At 45.4% G+C, this 23,032-nt stretch overlaps 1 protein-coding gene across 1 annotated transcript in view; it reads left to right on the top strand.

Annotated features, from left to right (window-relative positions):
• Nucleotides 1–3,827: 3,827 nt before the first annotated feature.
• Nucleotides 3,828–23,032, top strand: part of TPRN (taperin) — a 70,829-nt gene continuing 51,624 nt past the window's right edge. Inside the window, exon 1 of the mRNA XM_075579277.1 lies at nucleotides 3,828–6,559. Within this exon, the coding sequence (XP_075435392.1) occupies nucleotides 3,980–6,559 (2,580 nt within the window). The 5' untranslated portion in view covers nucleotides 3,828–3,979. The remainder of the gene's footprint in view (nucleotides 6,560–23,032) is intronic.

Raw genomic sequence — 23,032 nt, 5'->3', positions numbered from 1 at the left:
ATTCCTAATGTGCTGCAAAATGCTCCATGAACAAGACGCTTAGGGGGTCATTTCTCAAAGTCATCGGCTGGAAAAACAGACCAGACCCGATCAATTTACGACGGAAAACCATTTCCACTGAAATCAACAGGATTTTTTCCCTTTAATAAATCTGGTGGTGTTTTTGGACTAGTTTTGAAGCAGATTAGCAGCCGGGAGACTTTGATAAATTACCCCCTAAGGTTAAGGAGGCCAGATTTTCAAAAGGAGAAATCGGGACACATTAAAATATTATTTATAAAACAAATGATATCACTTATAATATTTCTTTGTAAGGGTATTTGTCTATTAGAGCCTCCAACTATGCAGTATTATTGATTTATTTCAGTTTCCTATCATACACAAACTTTTGAGTGTAGCAAAGTGACGGTTTGTCAGCGGTCTTACATTTTAATCTTGTCTGTCACTGTTACATACGCCCACAATCATGTTATCTCGAACTGTCCCAAAATGTCTGTAAATTGAATGTAATCTCAATGAAATGGTCAATTGAACCTCTGATCATTTCATGGAGCCATGTATTGTTATCATGGCAAAGTTCAAACAGAGAGGTAAGTCCACGTATTATTTCCTGGCAAAAACATTTTAGAAATAAATCATATTAATAAATTGTTATTTTACCAATATATTTGACATTTTTACTCTTTGATATGATCGATCAAATAAAAACAGGCAGTTTTTACGGTTTTAAGAGTATTAAGTGTGTCCAAATAGGAAAAAGCTAAAAAAGCGGGACGTTTGAACAATTTTGAGAAAATTGTCGGGGCACCAAGACGTACTGTATGATCAACTTTGGCTAAGGCCACATTTTTATTAAATATATCCCATGGAAACCGCATGATATCATGTAGGGCATAGGTGCTCAACTCCAGTCCTGAAGACCCCCCTACAGGTCAGCTTTTCGAGGATATCCCAGCTTCAGCACAGGTGGTTCAATCAGTCCCAGCGTCACCCAGCACAGGTGGCTCAATTAGTCCCTGCTTCAGCACAGGTGGCTCAACCAGAGACTCAGTCTTTGACTGAGCCATCTGTGCTGAAGCTGGGTTATTTAAAAAATGTACTACGGCGTACATGGAACGCAGAGATCCCTTAATGGTGCACACTATCACAAGGAATGAATGGATGGTAATAAAATCAAACTTTAATAGGCATATTAAAATAAATACAGGATAACTATAATATATATATATATAACAGGTGCTCCTAAAACAGAATAAAAAATGATTGTAAATTTAAAATGGGTGTTCATCTCCAGAGGGCCAAACTCATGATGATAGCTAGCGAGTGATATGCTGTGGAGATATCAGACTGTTAAGCAGCCAGATGACTCATCAGGTTAACGCCGCCATATCAGGAAGCAGCTTCACGCAGACTCGGATGTATTAGTCATAGCATAGAGGGGTAACCCCGCATCAGCCTCATAGAGATGGCAGCTGGGGTATCTTTAAAACCGGACCTGTTGTGGGGGGGTGTCGAGGACTGGGGTTTTCAGCACCACTGATTTAGGGGACCTTATGTGACAGACACTGAGTAACAGTGACGGTGAGGTCATCCTCATGTATTTCCTCCTTAAATCTCCCTTCACATGTTGAACAAGGTGGACTGTAGGCAGTGGTTGAATTCGCTTTAAAATGTAGGGGCTTATGCAGAGAGGTACCTCCCAGAAAGGCTGAAATTCGCTGCAGGATTGGCAATAAATTTGGTCCTATGCAGGGTACTCCGTTAGCGCGGTGTGCTTGAAATTGCTAATTAGGCGAGTTTCACTTGGTGTGAAACTCGCCATGTAGTGGCGCGTTGTATTTGACCACAATACAGCCAACTTTTGTTGGCGGGCAAAATGTCCCCTGAACGCGCCATTTAGTAGCTCCGATTGGCGCGTACATGCGCATCGGAGCTACTGGAATCTTGCGTGTTTCAGCATTGGCGAAATCACGCTTCTCGCCACACGTCTGGCGAATTTGAATTGCCCTCCATGTTCTCGGCAGGACAAGCTTCTCGCCTCCGTATTTTCGCCAAAAGATGGCGCTATTTCCATTCTCTAGCCTCTCTGCATAAGCCCCGTAGTCTGATAATAAAAAAAGAGAGATCTGCACTTGCTGAACATTGGGGCAAAGCTCCATGAATTGTATTTTTGGAAGATATCAGTGATAGTTGTGCTACCTGCATAGAAAAGGGGAAAGGCTCTCTCAAATAAATCTCTTTTCTTGAAATATAAAATAGAGTTTGTAAATGAAAAATAAATAGTAGTGGTACTGTGGGTGATCAAATACTTTGTACCATCACACTTTCACCTTTGGCTAAGGTTGACTCCACATGGAGAACACTTGCAGAGATGTCACACCCAAGGACCAAAATCATTGAGATTTTGGCCAGTGCTTTTTTCTGTAAGAAAGTAGGTGCCGGGACCCGGGGGAAACGCGGGGACTCTAAGGCTGCTGCCAGGGTGGCTGAGCGGGCGTGCGCACTCACGCTGGCCGCTCTGAAACACATTGCAGCAATGTGTGTGGCCAGCGTGAATGAGCACCTGCGCATGCTCGGCGCTTAGCTGCTTGCCGAAGTAAGCAAATTGAATTTGTCTCTCGCTCGTGCGTCACGTGAGCGGTTCGCCCAATGAGTGCGAACCAGCTCTGTGACGTCATGCCCACCCCCCCCCCCCCCCGGGTGCACCTAGCCGGCCACAAATCTCCCGGCAGAGCAGGGAGCGTGACGTCAACGCGCACAAGCAACAGCGCGCCAACTCCCTGCCTGGCCGCAGCCATAGGCTTTGTCCAGGGTAGAAACAGGAGTGCCGGCTAGGTGCGCGCGCGTCTGGGGGCGCGGCCACGACGTCACGGAGCTTGTTCGCCCTCATTGGGCGAACTGCTCACGTGACGCGCTTGCGAGCAGCAAAATCAATTTTGCTTGCTCGGCAAGCGGCTGAGCGCCGAGCAGGCGCGCCTGCCCGCTCACGCAGGCCACGTACATTGTCACAACGTGTCCAGCGTGAGCGCGCGCACCCGCTCAGCACCACCCTGGACGAGGCCTTACTTTCTCCTGCTCTTCCTCTCCTCCAGCAACGGCGCGTTGCCATGGTAATGCTGCCCGGAGCAGATTTCACCTCTTGCCGCCCATAGGGTGACCCCATGACTTCACGGCGGCATGCAACGGCGCGTTGCCAAGTGACATCGCTGTGTCATTTGATGTAGGGCCGCTATGACCACCCGGCGCTGACGAGGGGCCGCTCCTAAGAAGGTAAGACCCCCGCTCTCAACACACAAACGTTGTTAGCATCACTTTTTCATGGCAACAAGGAGCCATATGACATGGCCACGCCATTTGACACCACGTTGTCAACGCGTCACGCACAGAGAAGATGCCAGAGTGAAGGAGCATGGGAAGGCAGTTAGGTAGGTCACAAAAAAAAAAGCTGTGGCTTTGGGGGGTCCTTGAGGTAAAAGAAAAGCAACTTGGACCAGCTAGGATCCAGCGATCTCTAGCTCTGAAGGAGTTAACAATAGGAGCTGCCGCTACCAGAGCGTTATGCAAATACGCGGTCAGGTGGTTACAGGGAAAACCACCTGGACAGGGAGGCGTGGCTTACAAAGTTGCGTTCCCAGCCTCGCTATGACCCGTGAGTCACGCAACCTTCCCACAGATCAAGACGCTGATTGGATCCGCAAACACCGGCTCGGCGTCCTTTTTTTCTTCGAGTACCTGCCGTGGATAGGGGGTAGGCGGGGGGATGAGGTCACGCGAAAGGGGGCGTGTCCTTACCTGACAGTGATGTTGTTGGCGAGGTCACGTGGAAGGGGGCGTGTCCTCCTGTGACAGGGATGCGGCTGCCGGAGCTCCGGAGGGTCAGTCAGTGAGTAGTTTGCCGGCGCGGCGGGTCCGGGGGGGACACACACAGGGATAAGTGAGACACAAGCACCGAGCGCTCCTCCTACCCACACCCCCCGCCATGTCTGTCAGCGGCGGCGCCTGGACCCGGCCGGCCTCGGACCCACACCCCGGCGGGAACATGCCGGAGTGGAAGCTCCGGGTCCTGGAGAGGAAGCGGGCGAAGATGGCGAGTGTCCCTGCCGTGGCTTTGTCGTGGGGTCGCGGCCGCGAGGTGTCCCCCCACCGCCGACGGGTAGAGCACGGCAGGAAGCGGTCGCCGGCGGGGAGCCCCGTGAGGCAGCCCGGGAGGAACAAGGGCAGCCCCGCCAGGGAAGAGGAGGACGGGTCCGGGGAGCGGTTGGTGCTGCAGGACAGCCTGGGACCCCTTCACGACAACCCGTTCATTAAGCTGGAGAAGGAGCGGAGGCGCCGCCGCCCTCAGCACCCCCACTCCGGGGCTGCCACCCCCATCCGGCACCTGCTGGATCTCTACAGCAACGTACCGGGGATCCGTACCATCCGGGCCGAGAACATCATCATCATAGAGTCAGACCCGGGATACTTTGGAGGAGGGACGGAGGGCCCATCGTGTCACTCTGACCCCATGGAGGAGCTGCTGGCCAAGAGGGGGAGCAAGGTGGCCGAGATCCGGGCGGCTGAAGTGGTCATCTACGAGAGGGACCCTTCCATTACTGCCCCGGCCACGCTGGAGAAGGGGCACAGTGAGGTGTTGGAGGAGGCTGGGAGGGTGAGCCGGTTGATGGAGAAGTTTGACCATGGTCACACCAAACCGGTGAGGACCAAGAGCTGGGAGAACATGCTGGAGAGAGACTCCCAACCGCCTGCAGCCCAGAAGAGCAAGTCGCATGTGTTGCCAAAGCCATCTACTGCCGAGAGGCACAGCCAAGCTCCACTGAACCAGACATCCAGGAGGTCTGGAGATATTTCACCTTCTTCCATGTTGGATGAAGATGGTAAACGCTTCCCACTTAACAACCCGTCCTGGCTTCCTTCTAAACATCCTGCTATCCTTTCCCTACCTGATCCTGGTCTATTTCACAAGAGACCTTCCAGCCCCCTGTCACTATCGGGGCCTGTCACTCCTTTATCCCCTTCTTCTCCTTTACAGTCTTTTCATTATGACTCCTCTACAGAAGACAAACTAGGGTCACCTGTGGTGGCCACTTTCAGGGAAAGGTTTGAGAATAGCTCCACACACAATGATCTATCCCAGTCAAAACCGAGTAACGTTTCTCAGAAGATTGGCAACAATACCATGGTTATCAACCCAAAAGCTATATCTAATACCAAGGTGAAATCTTCAGATCCCCATTGTGATCTGTCAATAGGCTGCCCACCTCTTACAAATGGTCATGTTGACTACTCCAAAGTAGACACAAAGTCAAGTGGATCCATTAAAATCCAAGATCTCCTTTCCAAAAGTAAGAGAAAGGGGGGAACCTCGGTTCAGACTGCATCAGTGGAAAGAAGGCAAGTGCCATCTACTGCAAGTGTTTCCATTAATGAGATCTCCAAGGAAACCTACACTTGGAGGCCAAAGTTGGAAGTGGACCATGTTAATTCTAAAATTCCCTACAAGTACTGTGCCACTCAGTCAGAAACTCCTTCCTATAACCACTGTGAACGTGGTTTGACCAGTGCCACCCCTTCCCAGCAAAAAAAGGTTTCTGCTTCCACCAGCAACAATGATTCTTTCGAGATCAGACCAGCTCCAAAACCAGATCTCCAAAGCATCCCAGACAATGATATCCAGGCAAAGGCGTTGGCAAATATCCGGATGCAGTCCAAAAACTCCTTTGTTTTTATTCCAAAGAAGAGGCAGGCCCCTTCTATACCAAAACCAGGCAATCGGGGGGAAAGAACAACTATTAACAAGCCAAAGGTAAAAGATTGTGCTTCCGTATCTAATGGCCACGAGGTCCAACATACAGAATCTCCTGAAAAGAATGTCATTCAGTCAAATGGCAGACCATTTGAAACACACCAAGGGGACACTATTGATAGTGTGGAAAGGACTCAACAGATGGGCAATTATGTGACAGAGAGAGCATCTCCTGTACCTGCACTTACAGATTTTCATTGGAAAAGTGACCTTTTGCCACATTCTTCCACAGAGAGCCATTCATTCACTGACATAGGGGCTGAGTTGGAGTATTTCAGCAGCATCCAAGAAGAGGAGGAAATCCCTGTCACGAAAATTCACGGTGAAGACCTTCTTAAACCTGACATCCCTGTCACAAATATAGATGACATAGTGAATTCTGAGGACAGGGATATAAACAATGAGGCCAAACCAGCTTCTAAAGGGACTGACTCTTCCATGCCTTCTTACCGACCACATGCTGCACTGTCCTCTGTACGTTTTAAAGGAGGTAATACCTTCACTGTAGTGCCCAAGAGGAAACCAGTTGTTGAGCGTGAGGCCTTGAGGTCTGGTGGGACAGCAGACCAGGACGATGAAGAGTATGAAGAGGCCAGATCTAAAAGCAAATCCTCAAATGGCATGGAGGCTCCCTATTCTGAATTGGGAGCGTTGCTGAAAAAGCGCTACCCAACAGCGGAGGAGATCCAAGTAATTGGTGGATATCAATCTTTGTCAAAATCCTGCCTGTCTAAGATTGGTTCAACTAGAAAGAAGGTAATGATTTATGTACACGTTTTTAACATTTAATGCAAGTGGTTGGTGTTAGTACCTTGAAGTGTTTATCCATTAACAATCAGTGACACAAGTCTTCAATAGGTTAACATAGCAATGCTCTTCTGTTAGTCAGATCAATGGTTGGCAAATGAGGAAGTTTATAATGTAACAAAACAGATGGTTATGCTAATAGTTGCCCACACCTTGAATACACATTTTACTATAGTGGTTTTCAACCAGGTAGCCTGTCATATTTATGTAAAATAATTGGTCATGAATGGTACTGTAGAATAATATGAAGATACTTTTGATCATTATGCATGTTCATTGGTCAACAGAAATATAGCAGTTAATTAAAGTGTAACGGCTGCATAGAAAGTGCACTAGATTTCGCTTTATTCACCTTTTTTTTTTTTTCCCTTCCCCCTTGCCATAATTTGTCTTTGTTTTCAGAAAGCTTGCTTACTTTTCTTTGACTAACATGATACAGTACTGTGTTATTTCAATGCAATATTTTCCTAGTTCCAGAAAGCTGTCAGTGACCGTCATCCGGTTCAGAATACTTAATTTTGCAGTAACAGGGGTATTATCTGGATATTAATGCCGGTAATGTCTCACTTTTCCTGTTGTCATATTTATCAAGGCAAAAGTGGAGAAATTGTTTACGAAAATATCTACATTATATGAATCAATGAAAAAAACAAATCCTTTTTTTCTTGGCTATATCTGGTGCAATTTTGTATTTTTTCTTCCTTGATACATATACCTTTTTAATGCCAGAATTTCCACCAATTTGTAAACTTTGTTTCTAAACTTTTGCGATCTTTAGCCTATGATGTATATATGACTTTTGGACCAATGTGCGTCTTCTTATCATGAATCTACCCCATAGACAGAGGCAATCTACTCTAAGGCTGGTGCCATGCTGCCGCAGACCGTGCATCCGCATACTGAGCGATCAGACTGCCTTAAGGCAGTTATCGCGTCCATTTGGACGGAAGCGGGAGGGGGCGCGCGTTGCGCAAGAAATCAGTTGAAACTGATTTCTTGGCGCAACAGGCCTGTCACGTGAGTGGTTCGCCCAATGAGGGCGAAACAGCTCCGTGACGCCCCTAGGCACGCCCCCAACGGCTCATCCACTATGGCCAGGGAAAGCACCTTCCCAGCCACCGCGAGGGCGAAGGCACCTTGGCCCCAGCCTAAGGCCATGGTTGCTGCTTGCTGGCGGAGGCGCGCTCCCGCTCAGCACTGAGCCCCTACAGCCGCAATTAGAGCGGCTTTAGTAGGGGCTCGTCTACGCTTCCGCAAGCGCGCGGAAGCGTAGGTCTTACCAGAATTTAAAATTTCCCTGCTTGCCGGCGCGCAGGGCCGGTCACGTGAGCGGTTCGCCCAATGAGGGCGAACCAGCTCCGTGACGTCACTGGCCCGCCCCCTGACTGGGAAAGCACCCGCTTTCCCTGAGCCTCAGCACGCCAGCAGGTAACATGGCCGAGGCGTAAGGCTGCGTTTATAGTTGGCGCTTGTGCGACGAAGCACATGGCATCGCATGTGCCTGTCGCCCGAGCGATGTGTGCCCTTTTAGATGGAGGCGTGGCGGACGTATCACCAGGCTGGTTCACCCTCATTGGCTGAACCGCTCACGTGACGGCGAAGCCACGCGAATGTACAAAATAATTTGGCTGGCCCGTATATATGCTGCACTTTGTTCGCGCAGCGCGTGCAATCGCACGTGCCGTCGCGCACACTAATTGCAACCTTATTCGCCCCCATCTTTCCAAAGCACCTTGGAAGCTGACGTGGCACATACAGATGTAGCCAGCCTTACCGTCCGCGTGGCTGCGGATTAAACGGTGACAAGCAGAGGCACTGGGGCAGGGTTGGCGCTGCGTGGGGGTCCATTCTTATCAATGGGGCCTTCCGCAGCGTTAATCCTTCCAGGCCGTATTTGGCGCGGTCACAGGGCCGCAAGCGATCGTGACCACGCAAGCAGCAAGTCTGGATACATCTGTATTACACATGATATCCATATTATACCTGTCCTTTTTCAATATGCTTCTCTAAATGTTGTAATTAAGGTTTTATATTGGTAGAATGTTAATTTAGATTTGCAATTTGCCATCTTGTGGCTGCAAAATATCATCCTGTTTTTGTTACATTTGCTAATAATAATTAATAAGGTCCTTTACAAAATAGGACTAAAATATTATTATTATCATCATCATCATCATCATGGCCACTACTTATAGTTCCACTTTCTAACTTAAAGTGGATTTCTTTTAGTAAGTCTCTCTTCTGCTCTACTTCTAAGCATAAATGTGTGTTTCCTAACCAAGTGCCCAGCAGAGCTCAGTGCCTGGATAGGTTTTTGTTGGCGACATAACCCAAAAATCTTCTGTGTCTTTCCGATTATAGCTTTTCTGCGATGTTAAATTTATTCAAGTCTTAGTGCCACGTTTCTTAAAAGCCACTTTTACCAGTGGGAATCACCATTGGTTCACAGGCCTCGGTGGCACCAAAGAAGTTAAAAACTTTTTTTATTTTAGATATCTGCAGATCAATTCTGTGTTTTTGATGGCCTGCCTTGGTCCTCCGCACTTGTACTGTACATCATGTTCTGCTTGTAAACAATTCCTGAGGCGTTTACAATTTATGCTGCTCATTGCCAAGGGAATTAAGACTTGGATCTGCAGCCAAGACTTGTCCAAGAGCAGTAGAATAAACTTCTGGGCTCATTAGGAGCAATGTCCAAGCGGCTTCTGTGGTTGGTAGATAAGGGGGCAGTGCCTCCAAGGACAAAAGTGAGCTAAGGACAGTGGCATATGTAATAGACTAAAGGCACAATCCCAGAGAGCTAGCAAAAAATAACCTTTGGTAAAGAATTTATCAATCTATAGTGGTGATAAAAAGTTTGAACCTTTTTAGGATTTTCACATTTCAAACCTAAAATGTTATTAGATGTTAATCTAAATCCTAATAGATAACCTGAGCGAATGACAAAAACATGATACTTTTTTCAACATTTATTTATCCACAAATGATTCATTCAGCATTCAATATCCATGTGTGAAAAAGTATGTGAACCTTTAGATTCAGTACCTGATGGCGCCCCCTTGAGCAGCAATGACTTAATCTAATTGTTTCCTGTTACTGCTGGTCAGTCTCACATCGGTTTTGAGGAAATTTAGCCCATTCCACACAGAACTGCTTGAACTCTGTGATTATTTGAGGGCTGCCTTGTATGACCGTTCGCTTCAGATCCTGCCACAACATTTAGATGGGTTTTAGGTCCGGACTGTGACTAGGCCATTCTAAAACACGGAATTTAATCTTATGCAGCCATTCTTTTGTGGATCTGTTTGTATGTTTAGGATCATTGTCTTGCTGCATGACCCACTTTTGCTTCAGCTCACGAATGGATGGCCTGACATTCTCCTCTAGAATGTTCTGATACAATGCAGAGTTCATGGTTGTGTCAATGGCAAGCCGTCCAGGTCCTGAGGCAGCAAAGTGGCCCCAAACATTACATTCCCACCACCATACTTGATGGTTAAGATGAGGTTCTTCTGTTCAAACAGTGTTTGGCAAAATTCAAACAATGTTTCTCATTGAGGCTCAAACGTTTTACTTTTGACTCGTCTGTCCAGAGAACATTGTTCCAGAAATCTTGTGTAATCATCTATGTGGTGAAGTTCAGACGGGCAACAATGTAATTTTTAGAGAGCTGTGGTTTCCTCTTGGTTATCCTTCCATGAACACCATTCTTCTCAGGCTTTCTAATAGTTGTCATGCACACTCACATTAGCTAAGGCGAGATGGCCTGCAGATCCTTAGATGTTAGTCTGGGGTTCTGTGTGATTTCCTGGATGATTTTCCGGCTTGTTCTTGAAGAGATTTTCATAGAGTGACATGGTTTTGTAACCCTTTTAGATAGATGAGCATCAATAGCTGCTTTTTGATCATGCATGAGGTGTTTCCACACACCTGTATGGTGAAGATTAAACTCATAACGTTTATGATCTTTATATAGGGTGGGGCCTCAAATTCACACCTGAAGATCTACCTAATAATTACAACCAGGTGTTTAAATAATCTCCTTTTTAATTTAACTGATCCAGGATTTAACTTTTACAGTACTTTTGCACATACCCAGACTTTTAATGACTCATTGTTTGTCTAATTCATACATAATTGGGTTTCAAGACATGGAATTGGTTAATATAAACCCTATTTGATTCAGAAGAAAAGACTGGTTTTGATTCAAAAAGTTTATCATGGAAAAACTATGGACTTTTCTGTAATTTTCATCGGGGTTCACAAACTTTTATTTGCCACTTTAGATAATTAAACTAAAAGCAAATATGTGACTGTAGTTTATCCTGCAATTAATTCATATTGATTCCTATTCTTGGGAGCATTTGTGTGGAGGAGTGTTGGTTTCCTCTATCTTTAACCCACCCCATCCTTATCGGAGAGCCAATTAAGTTTTAGGTAAAATGGAAGGAGAGGGGAGCTTTGATTGTGCAAACTCCTTGTTGTACATCCAGATAATTCCAACACAGGGCCCATACCTGTCCATGTCTTCTGGTGGTTCATACTCTTAATGGACAAAGAAGCTCCAATGCTACATGCATATGGGTCTACCTGGACGTGGTTGCAGCTTTACATGTTTTGGCCAAAGGATTGAACCAAATGACACTTGTGAGAAGATAATGATTATTATGAACTAAATCACTTGTATTTTTGGATTTACATTGGGGCTTCTTTGTCTAAACTTGAGGTCCCTCTCTCAGTAGCACTCATAATGACGCAAACGGATATATACATAGAATGCACTGGGTTTGGGTTTTGATCTTGCTAAGACTGTTATACTCTATAACAGGGGTGTCCAACTCCAGTTCTCAAGGGCTGCCAACAGGGCATGTTTTAAGAATATCCCTGCTTCAGCACAGGTAACTCAGTCTTTATCTGACTTTAGTCTGAACCACCGATTGAGCTGCCTGTGCTGAAGCAGGGATATCCTTAACCTGTTCTGTTGGTGGCCCTGAGGACTGGAATTGGATCCCAATTCTCTATAATGACCATGCATACGCAATCTTTGTGTAGTTAATTTACCTGCTTCAGTATCAAAATAAAGAGTATAAAGCAACAGCAAAGTCCAAATAGTCACACGGTAACATTGAGTTAGTGCCAGTCAGCACATGCAGTGCTAGCAAACAGTGACTAATTAGTCTAATATAAAGAGTACAAGTTGCTTATTGTCACCATTCGCTGCTGTGAACGGAAAAGAAATGTGAAAAAGTTTCCACTGACATTTAATGCTGTATACATAGCCTTTTCATAAGGAAATGCTACTATGGCGCAATTCTATGTAGCCCTACAGGAAAAGAAGTGTTCCGTAAACAAATGTAACCACACTAATAGCAAATATTTTATGTGATTTCCTGCTTTTTTATAAAATTAATTACAAATTGCACTGCTTAGGAGCCTCTGAGTGGGGGAGTATTTGTTAATCAATGATAACAGGAGGGGTTGACAAGGTTTTTGTTTTTTCCCCCTATATAACCTTGTTTAACACTCAGTGACATAAGATAAAATGGAGCAGGCAGCGAAAATCAAACCAAATAAACAGTGTGCATAGCGCTTTACAAAATAGGCATTAAAATACAGGAGATTTGGCATACGACGTGCATCAAACATAAAAACGCCTGCTAGGTAAAGGAACGTTTCCCCCTGAGAGATATCAATCCAAAATATCCCGAGAGTTCGATTTAACAGCGAGGGATTAAGGACGGCACTTTCTTGGGAGAGGAATGGCCTCCTGTCTTCTAACTCAGCGGTGCGCAAGCTAGGGGGCGCGAGACTGAGTGCGGGGTGCGGGGTTTACAGGGGCCCCGCGCGCTTCCCGAAGGCACTTAAATTAAGTGTCGGGGGAGGTGCAGGACCTCTGTAACCCTAGCTTACCTTGGCTCCAGCGGCTTCTCGCACGCGGCAACATGGCGTCAAATCACGCAGCGAGGTCATGTGACATCATGTAGCTGTGGCAATGGGACGTCATGACGCCGGAGCCGACGTGAGGGGGGGGGTGCCGAGGTGAGGGGATCGCCGGCAGGGGGGCGCAGGGAAAAGTTTGCTCACTCCAATCTAACTGGTAAAAGAAAGCAGAAAAAAAGTGAAATCTTATATTTAAAAAAAAAAAAAAATCAGTCTGTAGTATTGGATAATACTTACTGCATTGTAAAAAAAATATATTCAACTCTTAATCACATTTTTAATGAGTTTTAAAGCATCCTTTGATTTCTATAGCAGGCTTTAGCACACCTCCCCAGCAGTGCAAGATCTTTGCAACACTTTCCTGTTTGGGATAATTTGTTGCCAATATTCCCAGCAGTTTGAGCTGCAAACTGTAACAATAGATAAAGTTGTTAAAACACTGTTACAGACACTGGGAGTTGAACTAGGTTCCCCTGATTCAGTGTCATTGTTTACAGTCGGTGTCTTTACTCACTGAGCCACTCCTCCTTTCCCCATTATCTGTTGGCATACAATACTTCCACTGCAGCCAGGAATTCTGGGAAATTACATGCAAATGAGCACAGTGTCACCTTTTACGTCTTATCCATTTTAACATGGACCCCTATAAACTTCTGCCTGCCGTATTGCACAGCGTTTCAGCACAGCCTGGGTTAAAGAAGTGCAGAGCTAGTAGCCCTACTCCACAGACGGCTGTTTCGACCTTTTTGGGTCTCCTCCGTGTGAGGATGGTTGCTGGCTCCTTTGTTTAGCATACAGCAATCCGTGACGCAGGAACTGTATTAGCGTAACGCCTGAGTACAATACACAGTGACGGCACTTTCATGATTAACAAGCTGTTGGCCCACACCCTCCTTGAAAGGTGCAGTCCCAAATGGTAACATCTTTCACATTACAGTTGCAATAAAGTGAAAGCACAGCTCTATTTGTGGCATGCTGTAGTTTAGCACAGTGCGATCACATCTTTTTTTACATTGTGCAGCCACTGCTAGAAATTATTATTTGTTCCGCAAACCTAAAATTTATTGCCCTCTCCCGAGTATTGTTCACAACTGTTTGACCGGTCCCAGGAGGTGGTATAGTGTACTTGTGGAGAGCGACTTTGGGAACTCCCTCTGTACCGCCATGCTCTCTGCCGGTACTGAAGTGCAGTTTGGGGCGTTCCGAAGTATGCAGCCCCCACACGGGCTCAGGAACCCGCTATACTGCCTAGGATCTGCTATTACATTATTTTGTGTCTGACCCCTTGGAGACACCTCACGAACCCTTAGGACGGCCATCTCCCAGTCCTCAAGGGCCACTAACTGGTTAGGCTTTTAGGATATCCTTGCTTCAGCACAGGTGGCTCAGTCATAGACTGTGACCTGTGCTGAATCAGGGATATCCTGAAAACATGACCTGTTTGTGGCCCTTGAGGACTGGAGTTGGCCGTTCTTGATCTAGGGGTTCCCAAACCCCCTGTTGGGAATCGCTGGTTTAGCATATGTTGCCATGGGTTTTATTGGCTTTGCAAATGCTCCTGAAAGTACAGTTGAATATAGAAAATAGTTTTTCCTTTTGTTGAAACCTTCTTATGGGCTCATGTCTGACGACAAACAATGCAGCAGGTTAGCAGGTTTTCCAATGTGGTAGTGATAAGGACTGAGTTGTAAAGCAATTTTAAATTGTATTCCTCCTTTATTTATTTTTTATATGTTGCAATATTAAAGATAAAGCGTTGTTGAGGAAGTATTTATGTGATGTGCAGGCGTAAATATTTACTGTTGCTGAAATAGATTGGTGTCCGATATCTGCGGTTCACACTTAGCAGACGTAGCCTTATTTTAACCAACCCACCATTACCTCTCCCCAATAATGGGTGTGCTAGCAAATGCTAAATTGCAACACAAATTGATGGATTTTACATCATCTTATGTTCGGTTTAGGAATTTAAGGATCTTTGCCATAATCTCATTCAACAGCATATTACGATCATATTTGGAAGGGCGTACGTCTGCATTTTTTAAGTTTGTCAGTTTTGAGGGAGACTAATTCCTTCAGCATGTTGCTACCTGTTTGCGTTGCACGCCCTAACTGTTTTTACGTTTTTTGTTTTATGATAAATTTGACCCACCCTTTTATCACCGTGTTGTACTGTATAAACCTACTTTGTTTTTTTGCTGCTCCTTGAGTAGCAGAGGACAGAAGGTCAGTAGGGAGTCTCTGCCCACTGCAGCCATTCTGATACTCGGCACACAGGTGTCATGGGCCTAGCCTAATTCGGACCATCTCTTATATAATGGTAGGGGAGTTGTCTTCCACTCCTTTGCTGTCTTCAGTAGCTCCCGTTCAGCACTTCATGGTAGCGCAGAACACAATCTCTGCTAGAAAATGTGCTGAAAGCCTATGACATGGTGTCTACATCATGAGGCACTCAGTTACAGCAGCAAACCTAGCTGCTCCTGTATTTTTTATTATTATACTTGCTGGAATTGAGGTCCCCATGTTACACAAATATATCTGTCATTTTGTTTAGTGTGCTGATTTGACACACAAGACAAATATGGTGGCAGACTACAAACAGGGTTTCTGGGGTGACCAATAGAATGCTGCAACATCCTGTCCCAGTTTGCCCGGTGGACAACTGGTCCACTTCGAGCTACACCGCTCCTGAGTGTCTATGCTGCTAAATCATTTAATAACATTGTATATTTCTGTGCTTCATGGAGAGTTGAAAGTTATGTGACATTACATTGCTGTTTATGATACCTGGAACTTCCTGTACCATGTTATGCCCGGTCATAAATTGAACCTTTTCAGATTGGGCTAAAGTTGAGTGGAGTACCTCAAGGATCGGTACTGGGACCCCTTCTTTTTAACTTGTTTATTAATGGCCTTGATATAGAGAGCAAAGTCTCCATCTTTGCTGATTACACAATTTAGTGTCACGTAGTAGAATTAGAGCTGGATGTAATTTCTCTCCAAAAGGGCTTGGAGAGACTGGAAACTTAGACAGGTAAATGGGAGATGAGGTTTAATACAGATAAATGTAAGGTTGTGCATTTGGGAAACAAGAATAAACAGGCAACTTACAAAATAAATGTGGATAAATTGGGGAAATCCTTGATGGAGAAGGATTTAGGAGTGCTTGTAGAAAGCCGGCTTAGAAATAGTGCCCAAAGTCAGGCAGTAGCTGCAACGGCAAACAAGATCTTATCTTGCATTAAACGGGCAGTGGATGGAAGGGAAGTAAACATAATTATGCCCCTTTTTTATAACGCATTAGTAAGATCACACCTTGAATATGGAGTACGGTTTAGGGCACCACTCCTTAGAAAAAATATTATGGAACTAGAGAGAGCAAAGGCGATGGATAGTCTGATTTATGAGGAGAGGCTAGCTAAATTAGATTTGTTTACATTAGAAAAGCTTTCGGTTAAGACAGGGGAGCGCAATTTTCTTCTTCTTCTTTTTTTTTTTTTTTGCTGCGCCCCCAGGCTGACTGTCCTCTCCGCGCGCCCCCTCCCTCCTCCTTACCGTGGTACCCGGCGTCTAGGTGTCATAACGTCACGTTGCCATAGCAATGCAACGTCAGATGCCAGCTGAACCATGGTAAGTGCAGTTTATAGAGGCCTTCGCTGCTTCCCCGGTGCTTAAATTAAGTGCCTTCGGGAAGCGCGTGGGGCCTCTGTAAACCCTGCGCCCCTGCAGTTTATTTCAGGGGGCGTATCCCCCAGTTTGCGCACCCCTGTGTTAGGATTAATATCTTGAGTAAAAATTCTGAACTGACCGATTTATGAATAAAACTGTTTTTCTTTTTTTTGTCTACTGTATATACAAATATATTTGTAGACAAGTCAGTGAACGTTCAAAATAATTATTCATCACAAGGGCAGTACAAACACGGGTCATCCCCTAACATTGGCGCGGAAAGGAGATTTCCCCAGCAACAAAAGAAAGGTTCTTTACAGTAAGGACAGTAAAAATGTGGAAGACACATTGGATTTTGTTTCACCGGGATTTTTTTGATTGCCTTCCACTAGTTTAAAATACTGTAAATATAGGATAAGTATCTGTCGTCTAAATTTAGCATAGGTTCAACTCTAGTGATATGTCTTTTGTCAATATCCTCTAGTATGTAATATGAATAACCCCACCAAAGAGACAAGATGGCTGCTGCTGTTCTAATTTTTAAAATGTTAAAAAAGCAAGCATGTTATAAAAAAAAAAAATAGAAGCATGCTTAATGTTTGGGGTATGGCCTGCATTTAAGTTTGTGTTTTAAACCACCAGCTCTTATATTCAATAATTGATCTGTGTGTGTGTGTGTGTGTGTGTGTGTGTGTGTGTGTGTGTGTGTGTGTGTGTGTGTGTGTGTGTGTGTGTGTGTGTGTGTGTGTGTGTGTGTGTGTGTGTGTGTGTGTGTGTGTGTGTGTGTGTGTGTGTTCGTGTTCTAAAAATTTTAATCCGATTTAGACATTTAGCTGCTTTGTGGTTATTTGGTTTATTCTTTTCTTCAAGGCCTCAGAGTGGGTGGGAGCGGTTATCAAAAAGTGTTTACACGACCTCTAGCCCACCTGTACTGTTTTAAAGACCATAAAGATAAGGAGGGAGGAAAAAGGAGACCTTTGACGGTGGAAACTCCTGTTTAGCACAGTGATATCACACAATATAGGGACTATTCTGCTGAAATCGAACCCCTCCCATGCTGTAGCTTCCCATGTCTACAAATTAAAGTATGTACTTATTTATAGGTGTATTAAATACTTATGTCAAAATATGAACTCCCCCTCGATTTAACTCCTTAACCACGTCACTGCCATTTGATATTTTTTTAGGTAGGGCCTGCTGTATTTATGCTCTATATGGAGTTTTACAAATATCCCATGTTGAGCTCAGCTGGGTGTACAGCCCAGAAGTGACACGTTCTTATTTCTGCCCTGTGAATGTGGTAACTCCCTGCAGAATAGGAGTCTTGCAACACATTTCTGTGGTTCCTCCCCATCTCTTAAAATAGAGCAACCTATTTTTTTTGCCAGAGATCACTGCTAAGCAGTCTCCAGCGGTTCCACTTCTGGTGAAAAGACCCTTGAAGTGGTATTGGTTTTAACCTTCTTTACTTCCTTTCCCTCTACGATGGACTGATTTTGTATGGGAAACTCTATAAGCTCAGTTAAAGGTTCAATCCGGCATGGGCCCAATCCACCAAAGGATGGTAAGCTTCAGCACACCTATACTCCATTCATATGGACGCTAAAGCTTTCCACCCTTTTGTGCATCTGGACCATAGTCGGCCCATTGAAGTTCTTGGGCACCTCAATGGGGGGTGGGGGGGTTTTGACAACCAAGGATTTTCTTTACCCTTATCCCACCCTGGCCTTATCGGAGAACCAATAAAGTTGTGCGGAGGAGGTCTTTGGCTTGTGATGAACGCGGTGACATCGCACAAAAGGGAGCAGCCAGAGGAAATGAAACCAAGTCTCGTTTTAAAAAGTACATAAATACTTATTGGTGTCAGATTTGGGTCAAATAATGTATCAATTACCCCGGTAAGACCCCATAAACATGTCACTGGAATTGGTTCCCTTTGGTCCTCGGAGGGAATGCCCGTTTTTAAAAAGGCAGTGCCTCTTAGGACCCCAGGGAACTCATGACATTTTCACAGGTTACATTTAGGAAGAAAGAATTGTTAATGTTTTACATAACCACATTCAGCGAATGCTAGATTTGTGCTTTTGTTTAATGAAATGCTTGTGTAATACTCTTGCGTATGCTGTAATTTGGTTGTTTTTTTCCTTGTTTGTAAAGTAAATATATCATTAGCAGAGCTGGACAATCCCACTTGTCCAGGACAAGTGGAAAATTGGAGGGAGGGGGAGAGGGGCGGCTATCTGCACCCGGACCTGTGGTGGAAGAGTAGCTTCTCATGCTGAACCAGTAGGTGAAATATTTCCAACCTTGATCATTAGATTGTAAGCTCTTCAGGGCAGCGGCTCCTTTTCCTGTTGTTACGTTTTATGCCTGACTTGCTTATTCCCATTATGTGTTATTATGTCACGTGTATTGCTGATGTGAGATTGCATCATTTAAGACCATTTTGTCACTTTCGCTGGTATTCATTGGGCTCTTTCCCCACTGCCCCTCTGTACATTGCTCGCTGGTATTCATTGGGCTCTTTCCCCACTGTCCCTCTGTACATTGCTCGCTGGTATTCATTGGGCTCTTTCCCCACTGCCCCTCTGTACATTGCTACGCTGCAATGCCATTGTTGTTTTGAGTGAGAAGACTGATGTACAGATGTAGTAAGATTAAACATTTTCGGTGCCTCAACGGCGGTGGTCGCGGCACTGAAGGATTAATACTGCGAGGGTCCCATTCAGAAGCATGAATCCCCCGCAGCCCCATCGCGGTACTCTATCCCAACACCGCAGACTTTTGCTTCGTCCGCAACGCAGAGGACAGAGTCTTCCTACAGTGACTTGTTTAATTTTTTTCATTGACCTCTTAATGCCATTTTTAATGCATTTTAAAACATCCTTCTATAGCGGGCTTTAGCCCACCTCCCCAGCAGTGCAAGATTTTTGCAATACTTTCCTACTTGTGATAATTTGTTGCCAATGTTCCCCGCCGTATGAGCTGCAAACTTGAACAATAAACAATGTTACCGTAGTAATATCAGGATCGATTGTAGCTACTGAGTTAGGCTACGGGCCCCAGTGTCGGCTGCTACACGCGCACCTGGCGGCTCGTGCATGGGTGAAAGCCGCGGTCTGTGCTTGAACTGCAGGGGGAAAGACAAGATCGCGACAGGGCGGGGACTATGACGTCACGCGACTGGTTTGCCCTCATTGGCTGAACCGCCGTTGTGACATGGCCAGCGCTCCGTCGCCACTAGCGAAGAGAAAATTCTCGTCTTTGCAAAAAAGTGGTCACACATTGTGTATTGTGCCGGGGCGCGCAGGCAACTACTGAGGCCGGCCGGCCCCATAGAGGGCCGTACCTTCTGCACGCCGTCACCATCGCAGCCGCGGGCACTGGGGACTCGGCCTTACACTGACTGACGGATTGATTTGAAATTGAGAGGCGCTCATTGTGTTCGGAACACAATCAAGATTTTGACAGATTTAGAACGGGAGCCACAAACAATTGCCATTGAGGTAAGAATGGAGAATGCTACATTGTCACACGCTTTACATATAGTACAAAACAAGAAGGAAAAGGGCTGGGGGGCAGTAGTATTCCTGCTTTAAATCATTTAATAACCTTCAGCAAATCGTTTCTTTGGAGAGGAAGCCGCATCATTACTTTAATGTAACATTGCATGTCTAAAAGTGCCTGTGTTTCTGTCATTTCTTTACCCCCTTATGCGCTGGAGGGAGCCATAACGCCCTCCTCAAAGTCACGATCATTTGATCGCTGATCTGGCGAAATGAATGGAAGGTGAGGGACCCCCCGTTCCGGACCTCGGTGACGCAGTCGTGTGCATCTCTTCCCTGCCTCCCCCCCATGATGTGAATGGAAGATATTTGACTTCCGTTCCGATCGCGTTCTTCGCTGAACGCAATGTCACCCTGGAAACCGAGCGTTTATAGCACAGCATACCCTGAATCACATGGGGCCCTTGCAGTGCCAGTCCTGTGACGTTCTGGGTACATCATGGGGACCTCAAAGGTTATGGCAGGGTTCTCCGCTCCAGTCCTCAAGACCCCACCTCCCCCCAACATGTCAGGTTTTCAGGATACCCCTGCTTCAGCACAGGTGGCTCAGTCGATGATTGAGCCACCTGACCTGTTGCAAGTGCGTTTGTGCACACTGAAACTCGCACTAATACCAAGATGAAAACAATATATGGTGACTTTTGTCTTTCAGATCGGTATAGACTGACATTGCGGTACACTAATCTCTTCCAGTTAGAACAGGAGTTGAAAGGCAGGGATTTGACCGGATCACTATCAGTGCTCCGTGTTGTTCTTGGAGGGACTGCACTTTTTAAAGGTGCAATGGGTTTTACAAAAGCGTCATTCACCAATATCCGATCACTGCCATTAGTTCATTTTAGGCTTAAGTGGAGTGTATGCTAAATACTTAATTGAATTAAGCAGTAAAAGAGTGAAATTGATCAATCTGCAGCTAAGTTTTGCATGAGTCAGACGCTTCTGTCGGCTGCCGTGAGGCCTTTTGATAATGTCGGTCCCAGCACGTGATACTTTGATTCTTGTTACAGGACTTGATGCTTATGTACGTCAGCACCTTGTATACAAACCTTGTTTTATTTGCTATTCCTGAGCTTCTCGCAGCTGTGATTTCTGTTGCAAACAACTCCTGTTAGTAGCAGTTTATGCAATTAAAAACAAATCTATATTTAGATATGACTGAGATTTGTATATTATATTATACAGATTAAAGCAGGCGTGGGAAGCTCCTGACCCAAGTTTACAATGTACTTTTTCGTATTTGAAGGATAAATGATAGGGTGTGGGGTATTCACCAACCTAGTTAATCAAAAGGCTCATCCCTTTAACTGTGTTATAATTATCTAAACTTTTGCTTTACAGTATTTTGGCTTTGACTAAGACGTCATTTTAATTACAGTGTTTGCTAACATGCATTGATCATTTCAACTAGATGTTTAGGCGGCCACCACCATACAGTACCTCTTCAGTGTGTGTTTGTACATAAACACCCTTCCCACAGCGTCATTCCTGAACTCTGCAGAGTGTAACGAGAGCCGGGCCATGGTATAGTGTGTAGGGTGGTAGTCCTAACCACTTGTCCTCCAGGGCCACCAACAGGTCAGGTTTTCAGGATATCCCTGCTTCAGCACAGGGGGCTCGGTCGATGAAGCAGGGATATCCTGCGAACTTGACCTGTTGGCGGCCCTTGAGGACTGGAGTTGCCCGCCCCTGATTTAGATGCAATGTGGCAAAGGACCTACACACCTGTGTGACCTGCGTTGCCTTCTCGGGACTTGGAAACGGAGTGTGTGCGATTCTAATGTTATTTGATACCTATTTTACATAAAGTATGGATTTACACTGTGTGATGTTGGTTTGCTGGTTATGTCTCTGTATGAAGTGCTAAGCCATTTTGTTTTCTTTTTTTCACCGTTTTTTCCGAGAATATTCACAAAAAAGAACCATGCACTTTTTTTTTATTTTTAATATCAAGATGTGAGATTGTTTGCACTTCATGTAGGTAAGAAACAGGAACTACACATGACCCCACTGCCATTTGCCTGATCCAAATGTGGTAGAGGGGGAGACGTGGCTGGACTTGTCCTCTGTAAGCACGGAGGACATTCTTATGCAGCACAGTCCCTACCGTACCAATCTTATAACATGTTTGGTGCCTGAGGCACAGGGAGGACAGTTGCCTTGACCAAGGTCACAAGATGGTGACGCCGAGATTTGAAGCCGGTTCCACAGCTTCAAAGTCGGTGTCATTGATTCGGCACCTTTACTCACTAAGCCGCACCTCCAGCCCTGGGTGACATTGGACATCTACGAACTTGATCTGAGAGCACCCCAGTGTGCCTGTAGTTTGTATGGAAAACAGCAGAAGTTGCCCCACTTTTAAATTATGAAACATTTCCTGGCTGTTTTATTTTAAGCAGATTACTAAACTTATTTCTTTAACCTTTTCGCTGCCCTATAGATGTACTTGGCACGTTAGGGGCAAATGCTGGAATCATGACGGGCTTTTGCATCGTAACTCTGAAGGGCATCACCTTGAGGTCTAGGGAACTGCACCTTAAATATGTAGTGCGTGTTTCCTAGTAAAATACCGAGTAAAAATGTAGGTGGAGGAAATAATTTGACGCGCGATACTGAACATACTGTAGCACATCCTCCCTGAAACGGCACACTGTCTGCCTCCGGTCGGAGATCACAAGTGAAAGATTGTTATCTGGAGGGGAAATGTTGTGCTCTCCGCAGTTGGGCTTTCTCTCTGCTCCCTGGTGGGTGGGTGAGGCAGATTTTAGGTGCAGGCCTATCACAACTCATCCTGTGAGTTATGTATCAGTCTCCTGGGGGTGGAGGAGGAGGAGGAGGAGGAGGAGGAGGAGGAGGAGGAGGAGGAGGAGGAGGAGGAGGAGGAGGAGGAAATACATCAATATTGTGCACCAGATTAATCAACTGTAAATCGTCCTTAGAAAGCAGTGAAGCGTTTTCTTTTGAAGCAAAAATCAGATGTATCACACTTGCTGCCGAAAGGCTTTGCTACATAGCCCCAATTGTATCTCTTTCATCTCTGTGGTGAAGGGGGCTTCCGTGGTCGGCCATTGTAGATACTGTGGATTTTGTGCATTGTACAATCCTTAAAGAACCTTTGAAACTAGCTCTCCCGGAATAACCCATTTGCTGCCAGAGGTTTATGACATTGTGTTGCTCTTCAGAGCATTGCCGGTCTGCGTCTAAACACCTTTTCCTCTCCATTCATACATGTACCCCACAGTTGATCAGC

This window comes from Ascaphus truei, chromosome 21 (genome assembly GCF_040206685.1).
Source record: "Ascaphus truei isolate aAscTru1 chromosome 21, aAscTru1.hap1, whole genome shotgun sequence".
NCBI lineage: Eukaryota > Metazoa > Chordata > Amphibia > Anura > Ascaphidae > Ascaphus > Ascaphus truei.
Note: the sequence above shows the minus strand (reverse complement) of the source record. Positions and strands in the feature narration are given on the sequence as shown.